Genomic DNA, 8053 nt, shown 5'->3' on the forward strand with positions numbered 1-8053 from the left:
CCTTCTGACAAATAGTCTATGATATAATATTATTTTACAGGAACACAGTAACTAAAAAGAGAATTAACAAATGTTAAAACGTTAAAGTTGCACTCGTGATTACTTTATGACATGATTTTAATCATGTTTTTAAACATTTGTTTTTAATTACAAATAGAAGTTACTTTAAAAATTTACTTATGTTTATTTCTACCATTAATTTATTCAATTTGTTTTTATTCTTAAACTCATATGACTCTTCGTGCATTAGTTCAAGCACAAGTGCATATATCAGTAGAACCACAGACCTTCCGGAAGCTAGCTGTAAGGACCTGTTCAAGCTGAAGTAATCCGTCTTCCAACTTATCTTGTTACGGCAATAGAAGTGCGGCTAAAGTTATGTTTGTCTTTGAGTTAAGAAGTGCAACGACTGTAGTTTTTTTCTATACTACAGCTTACCTTGAATAAGAACAATCTGCTCTAATCCACAGTCACATAATACAAATAGTACAGAACTTCAGAGGGTACAAAAACTGTAACTGCAGTCACATCATGGCAGCAATCATAACTGAAGTGCATGAACATTCTTTTGTTCTCCTACATTGAACACCCTCTACCTGTGAAACAACTATTCATTCCATGTTCTTACTTTTTGTAAATTATAAAAGCCATTTAGAAGCTTAAGCAAAATACTTCTGATTAAATACTCGGTCATTTAGTTAAAAGGCAAAACATAAGTACATAGTACATAAGTAATATATTCGCACCCCTGACTAGTCTATGACGTTACATTTTAAATCAAATTTATTATTAATTGTTCACAAGCAATGCTAAACTTTTCCGGCATGTCATTAAAAGTAGCAGGCGTTCCACCGTGCCTCGTTTCAGGCTCAAATGCTGATATATGTAGAACCACCGACCTTCCGAAAGCAAGCGGAAAAGATCTGTAAATAGTGTAACTCAATCGTAGCTTGTGAAAACATATCTATTAATGTTACTATGTTTTTTATGGTGTAAATGAAAACGTTTATTCAGTTTTGTTTTCCTCTGTATATACTATAGCTTACCTTAAACGGAAATAAAAATTTCTGCTCCAATCCACATGCACACAAACAAAACAATATAGTAGAGAACTTCAGCGTCAAATCTAAACAGAAATCAAAATGAATGTACATACGTTACTTTTCCTCCGTAAAAACTCCGACACCATTAATAACCTCCTACCTGTGAAACAACTTTTATTTACATGTTCAAATTGTTGCTGTTTATTTTCTTAAATATTTATTATCTGTAAAAACAAAATATGTTTTTTAAAAAAAGACTATTACATTAAATTCTCTGTACAATGCGTTTTTACATATCGTTACAGTATCGTCCTCATAATATAATTAACCTAAGATAAAACTGGCAGTATCGAAATAATTAAAATAACCATGTCATATTACGGCATTTATAAGTATCTGTCATTCATGTACATGTAATATTTTATCCTTAGTGGTTTGCTTACCTTAGATACTTATTTCTCACTCTTTTTCGGTCAAATGATTATTCAAGCTTAATACATAATATGCATACATTTACCTTCATGCCATCCTTACTTCCGCTTTCTCCGGCTGTCTTCTGAAATAATACTCAAGGTCAAGGTCAGTAATGCATTGGCATCCCGTTCGCTTGTGGAACAAGGTCTTCCAGCCATACTCAAAGAAATGTTTTTCGCTTGTGAAACAAATGTCATTCATCCATTCTAAAAATTGTTTATCAGTAAACATGATAAATAAAAATATCAATAAACATTTTGATGAATCCAATGTATTGCCAAAATCGGCAAAATAGTTAGTCTTGAAAACTGCAAACATTTCCATTCAGCACGGTTCTAGTAAGCTGTGTTACATTCATTCGACCATGGATCTTCTCCTGAAACATCCAAGGTTATTATGATAACTTAAAATAAAAGTTTGTAAAACATGAGTTTACAATTAAATTGACTAGATACAGTAAAACCTCGTCATATTAACAACCTTTTGGGAGACACATATGTCGGCTGTTGTTGATAAGAATTGTTACTATTGTTGTTAAAATGGTATTGCTCTACAATAGTCCGCCGTACAGATGGCCCTGTAAATGACAAACTTTCGTATTTAAATGCATCATTGCCATTCACTTATATTGACTCAAATTCGTATTTCAAAATACGCGTATATTGTATACACATGTATATAAAGCAATATATACATATATACATGTAAAACAATACAAAACAATTACTATGAGTTGAGTGCATGAACTTGCAAACACCATGAACAAACCATCTATGACATCATGTACCAATACATGTACAAGTCAAGTCAAAAAATCAAAAAACATGAACAGCCCTCGTAAAAACGAAACAACAAGAACAAACGAAAACAAACAAAGGAACAAACAAACAAATCTACACAAATAATATAACAAAGTAGTCAAAATAAACAAAACACCAAAAAGAACAATAAAACAAAGTCAACCAAATACAACCCTATTAAAATCAACCAAAGCCACATTCTAAAATATACAATGAAGTCCAATTATAACAACCAAAAACAGCACCAAAACCCATATGAATATGATTCACGGTTTCTTGTTCATATTCTCTATAAAATATTTGTTCGCACATGCGCAACTTTTACACTCTCATACGTACGTATTGATATGTATAGATATTTTGTTATTTGATATAGACAATATAAATTAAAGCCATTTTTTCCAAACTGAAATAGCTTTCAACAGTAATGGTGTTTTAATTCAACTGACATGAAATGTGCAGCATATGTGGGAAACTGTTTCTTCTCACAGCATTTTCAGCTATCCTGAAACTAAATTCGTAATAAAGGTTAAAATCTGAAAATTACCAAACTGATGAAAAACGAAAATTACCCTTACCTTTTTAAGTTGACCACAATAACAATCTGTAAGAGAATGCAGTTACAAATTAAACATAAATATCAACTTTTTAACTTGCTTATCTAAATAAAAATGTATCAAGTCTCTTTAAAAGCGCAAGTGTAATGCAAAAATATCTTTACCTTTTTAAAACTATCAATACAGTTTTTAGAGTTTTGTAAAAATGAAACTGTTGTGCCGTCCGGTTACCTGAATAGGTAGGGCGTTGGACTGTGAATCGGGCAACACGGGTTCGATTTCCAGACTGTGCAGGTCAGTTTCGATGTGGTTGATCTACGGCCATTCTACTTTTGCATGAACAGAAGTTATCAGTTCCCTGCAAAAGTAAAGACAACTGGTACTTGTAAACCCTTTGACAAGCATGCCCAGAGACTATGTGGTGGCTGAACTGTGCTCTGATTAATTCATTGTGGCTTACTGCCGTGATCCGGAGTGAAAACTACTAACACAAGCGCCTATTTAAATTTTGCTATGGAACTGTTGGCCTCATACATTTAACAACCCTTGGCAGAAATTGTAGTAACAATGTATGTCAGCCACAAAACAAAATATATCAATAATAATCATTTTTTTCTCAATTTTTGAAACTAAAGTACATTCAGATATTATATAAAATTATGAAAACAGATTTGTAATTAAAGAATAAGAAGTAAATAGAACTGTTTACCTTAATATCTATGCAAGCTACTGTCTCTATCAGAACAGTTTTCATATAATATAATTTTTTCACTTGCCTTCTAACAACAAATTATCAAGACCACCGCCATCAACATCCACACAACCTGCAGTAGTTGTACCACTACCACAACCACCACCATCATCCTCACCACCATCATCATCACCACTACCAACACCACTACCACCACCACCACCATCATCCTCACCACCATCGTCATCACCACTACCAACACCACCACCACCAGCACCACCGCCAACAACACCATCAAAAATCGCCTTCATCTTTCATCACCACTTACACGGTAAGATTGTGTCAACGAATTGTATCTCATTCAATTGTTGCGAGCTGAAAATAGTGAATTTTATAAGAAGCATGTTCAAATGTTTCTGAATATATGAATTACAATTTGTTAAGCATTGATTTATTTCAAACATATTTTTTCCTTAGTGTCTTGTTTTACATACATTTTTAACAAAGTTTTTTTCCCAAAATCATGTCTTATCAGTGACATGAAACACGTGTGTCGAATTTTTATTTTGTTTAACGGAAAGCATGTTTAATAAAGATCCATGGGAGTATGCCATCCATTGATTAATATACATGTTATATAACTTGATTGCAATTAATATTTTCCTAAGCAACTCCACTGACAATCGTTCAGACATTCTCTAAATGTGATATACATGTAAGAAAATATGATGCACGTGTAAGATCATAATTGTACGAGTTCTAGCAAATGTGTAAGTAATTTATATGAGCCGCGTCATTACAAAACCAACGCTGAACCAAAGTCTGATCAGGATCCATGCTGCTCGCTATCAGTTTCTCTACTTGTTATAGGGTTTGTAAGCGAACAGCATGGATCCTGATCAGACTGCGCGGACGCAAACCCATTATGTTGGTTTTGTCGTGACGCGGCTCATATATATCTTACTTGCGGGCTCTGACTAAGTGTATGTGAATATCTTACTAGTTTCGTTCTGTGGTATATATAAATCTGTATCAATTATTGCGGAACCATTTGAATCAATTTGCCCTCCTTATACTTCAATTGTGATCCTGTGCATATATATATAAAAAAATAATAATTATAATCTTAAAAAAATATTGAAAAAAAAATACATTAACCTCCCACCAACCATTCCCCCGCCTAAAACAATAAAAAGATCTATCCACCTACAAAGTTTCATGTTGATACCTCTTATAGTTTAAGAGTTATGTCCCGGACAAAGTTCAAAGTGTAAAAATGAACAAAGGGCAATAATTCAAAAATTAGGCAAGGCAGAGTTACGTTCTTATGCACTGCACACCTTCTCAATGAGATCTGTCTAACTACAAAGTTTCACGTTGACACCTCTTGTTGTTTCAAAGTTATGTCCCGGACAAGAAAAGCGGACGGACAGACGGACGGACAAAGCGGCGACTATATGCTCACCCTTTGGGGAGCATACAAAATGCGCTATAAGAAAGTCATAGCTACCCGAATCTATTCTATTGGAAGAGCAGAAAAAAACACGTACCTCCCGCCATTGACTTACAAGCAACATGGTTAAAAAACCATACAAGAAAAAACAGGCTTGTTAGGTGCTGACATTAAATTAAGTATTCAATTACTATCAAATAACGCAAAGGTTTTGGTTACAACCAAAATCCCTTGATTGACCTGTTTTGTGTGACCTCCCAAAGAAAAGTACTTGCTAGTGAGATCAGGACAGAAACTCGCAAGAAGTCATACACAATTTTTTGAAAAAACAAAAACAAAACAAAACATCGCAAGCAATGATACAGCCATACAACACCTCATCAACAAATTCGCCTTAAAGCAGCACGCCTACAAATTACTGATAATTTAATTGAAAATCATGAAATGTTTTTTATTGTGAAGTGAACAAATAAAATAATATACACATTTTAAACGACATTTACAACCCAAATAAATAACCAAAAAGATGTTAAAAAATGCAAAAATAGCCCTTACTTCCCTACTTACGCAGTAAAAACGCAGTAGAAATATAGTGATCCCCCTCCCCCCGTAAAATCAGTCATGTATCGCAAATAACATGGAAATTATAACTTTTATCTTCGATCTTTTTACATTTTCTCTTTTCTTAAAATCTTAATACATTGTTCCCAAGTTTGATATTCTTGAAATATTTTGGCTCATCTTATGCACCTTTAATGCGACCCTTCATGCATACTGGTCCAAAGTGCATGCTAGGTATATTTTGTCTGAATAAATGCAGTTTGACAAGGTAATCCGAGACATCGCTAAGAAGGGAATTTCCGTAAAAATAGTATAGTAATAGTTCGCTATCAGTTTCTCTACTTGTTATAGGGTTTGTAAGCGAACAGCATGGATCCTGATCAGACTGCGCGGATACGCAGGCTGGTCTGGATCCATGCTGGTCGCAAACCCATTATGTTGGTTTTGTCATGACACGGCTCATTTCATATTCAAGTGCAGGCTGACCTTCTGTAGTGTCTAGTCGGTCAGGAAATAGTAGCTTGACTGTGTAATAAACTGATAAAAATAAACCTTTTATTATTCTTTTTTACATTTTTTTTTAAATTGAAAAAAAAATGCAATTAGTGTGGCGTTTTTCTAAATAACAGCTTACCATGAACTGTTGAAAGAATTCAAACCTGCTCCAATTCACCAAGTAGGTAGTAGTAGGGGAGGTAACTGGAGTCATGTCCCAGGTGTAATCATACATGAAGTATATACGTTCCGATTCCTCTCCTCTGTGAATAAAACCCCTCATACCATTGACCACCTGCCTCTAGTACCTGTGAAACAACGATTTAATCATCACATAGTCTGACCGCTACCCTTCCTAATGACAAAATCATTATAAAGAAACTCATCTCAAACAGTAAAAAATCTTATATATTTAAATGTTATAACATAATTTCAAACTTAATCTGCGTTTTGTAAACACAATTCTATAAAAATAATAAAAGAAAGACTAACATTTGTTATGTACTGCTAAAAATACAAATGTATTTGTCTATGAACAGATGAAATTAATTTTAAGCTTCAACTGTCAAAAAAATAAAATAATGTAATCTATCATGGAATTTCGACGGCATAACTTTACTGTAATCATTTATTTAAACATAGATGCAAAAGAAAATTATTGAAACCCCAAAAATAAATAAATAAATAAATAAATAAATAAATAAATAAATAAATAAATTCAAACCGTGAAGTTGTGTCCTTCCCTCCTAAAACCACATTGGCTATGGACAAGTTACGGTAAATTTGCACGGAGTTTACATAATAACATGCCGCCCGAGGACAATATCACACGAATAGCAACTTTAAGTTACATGTGTAAAAGCTCGAGCATCGCTCAGTCACGTGATCGACCTACATAACAAACCTGTGTAATCCATACTTCAATACCACAAACAGTTACACGTGTTCGATTATTTAAGAAACACTTATTGCAATCCCCTTATCTGATCGCATCGTGTAAATTCGGATATCTTCGTGTATTTCCGATAATTTCTGTTTTCGTTATTTATAACAGACACACTTATTTTAAAGTAACAACAATACAATGTATGTATGAAATGTAATGTACGAAAGTGTAAGATCCAGAATAAAATATCAAAATGTTTTGAGTGAAGAATTTTCATGTGTGTTAGGCGCCCCCAAGGAGAGTCTTTATCACCTTTTTTGTTCGCCATGTATCTTAATGATATAGAAGAATATTTTATTATGAATAAATTTGAAGGAGTTGATTTAGGTTTCTTAAAATTGTTTTTACTTTTATATGCAGATGATATCGTTATTCTATCTGAAACAGAAGAAGGCTTACATAAAGGTTTATTGTTATTGGAGAATTATTGTGATAAGTGGAGATAAATATTAAGAAAACTAAAATAATGATTTTCAGAAAAGGCAGATTAAGACATTTCATTCGTATATAAAGGAGAAAATTTAGAAATTGCCGAAAAATTTACTTATTTAGGAGTAGTCTTTACAACTGGTGGATCTTTTAATACTTCTTTTGAAACATTATCTGGTCAGGCTTTGAAGGCATTATATAAATTACAACTAGATTTGATTAAATTCCCATGTATAACTGTGAAACATAAACTATACCTTTTTGATAAATTGATCTCACCAATTTTGAATTATGCTTCAGAGGTAAGCGGTATATATGATTGTTGTAAATTAGCAAAAGTGCATTTAAATTTTTGTAAAAAAATGTTAGGCGTCAGACTACAAACTCAGAACAATTTTATTTATGGAGAATTAGGTAGAACAAATTTGAAATGCAGAAGAATTGTAAGTGTAATAAAATACTTGCTTAAAATTATACAGCTTGAAGATATAAAATATGTTAAAATAGTTTATGATTTATTGTACAGAGTTACAGGTAAGACCTAACAAAAAAAACATGGGTTAGAAGTGTTAAAGATTTATTACAGTCGCTTGGTTTTAATGAT

At 32.9% G+C, this 8053-nt stretch overlaps 1 protein-coding gene across 4 annotated transcripts; it reads right to left on the reverse strand.

The window, feature by feature from the left end:
- Positions 1 to 46: 46 nt before the first annotated feature.
- Positions 47 to 7150, reverse strand: LOC132743162 (acanthoscurrin-2-like). Of its 4 annotated transcripts, none has more exons than XR_009627535.1 (7): positions 6799 to 7150; positions 6214 to 6382; positions 3106 to 3940; positions 2896 to 2921; positions 1561 to 1723; positions 1047 to 1126; positions 47 to 607 (listed from the first exon to the last, which is right to left on the reverse strand). XR_009627535.1 is itself a non-coding variant. In XM_060731689.1 (3 exons), exon 3 carries the CDS (start codon positions 3874 to 3876, stop codon positions 3643 to 3645), a length of 234 nt encoding a protein of 77 aa, XP_060587672.1. In that variant the 5' UTR covers positions 3877 to 3940; positions 6214 to 6382; positions 6799 to 7150; the 3' UTR covers positions 2931 to 3642. The 4 variants fall into 4 exon arrangements, 1 of the variants encoding a protein (XP_060587672.1); XR_009627534.1 differs by having other exon boundaries at positions 47 to 596; positions 1561 to 1893; XR_009627533.1 differs by having other exon boundaries at positions 1561 to 1893.
- Between the last annotated feature and the right edge of the window lie 903 nt (positions 7151 to 8053).

This window comes from Ruditapes philippinarum, unplaced genomic scaffold (genome assembly GCF_026571515.1).
Source record: "Ruditapes philippinarum isolate M1 unplaced genomic scaffold, ASM2657151v2 ctg17119_1_1_1_1, whole genome shotgun sequence".
NCBI lineage: Eukaryota > Metazoa > Mollusca > Bivalvia > Venerida > Veneridae > Ruditapes > Ruditapes philippinarum.

Coding starts and splice junctions, on each gene's coding strand:
- LOC132743162 (XM_060731689.1), bottom strand. CDS start 3,876: ATGAAGGCGATTTTTGATGGTGTTGTTGGCGGTGGTGCTGGTGGTGGT.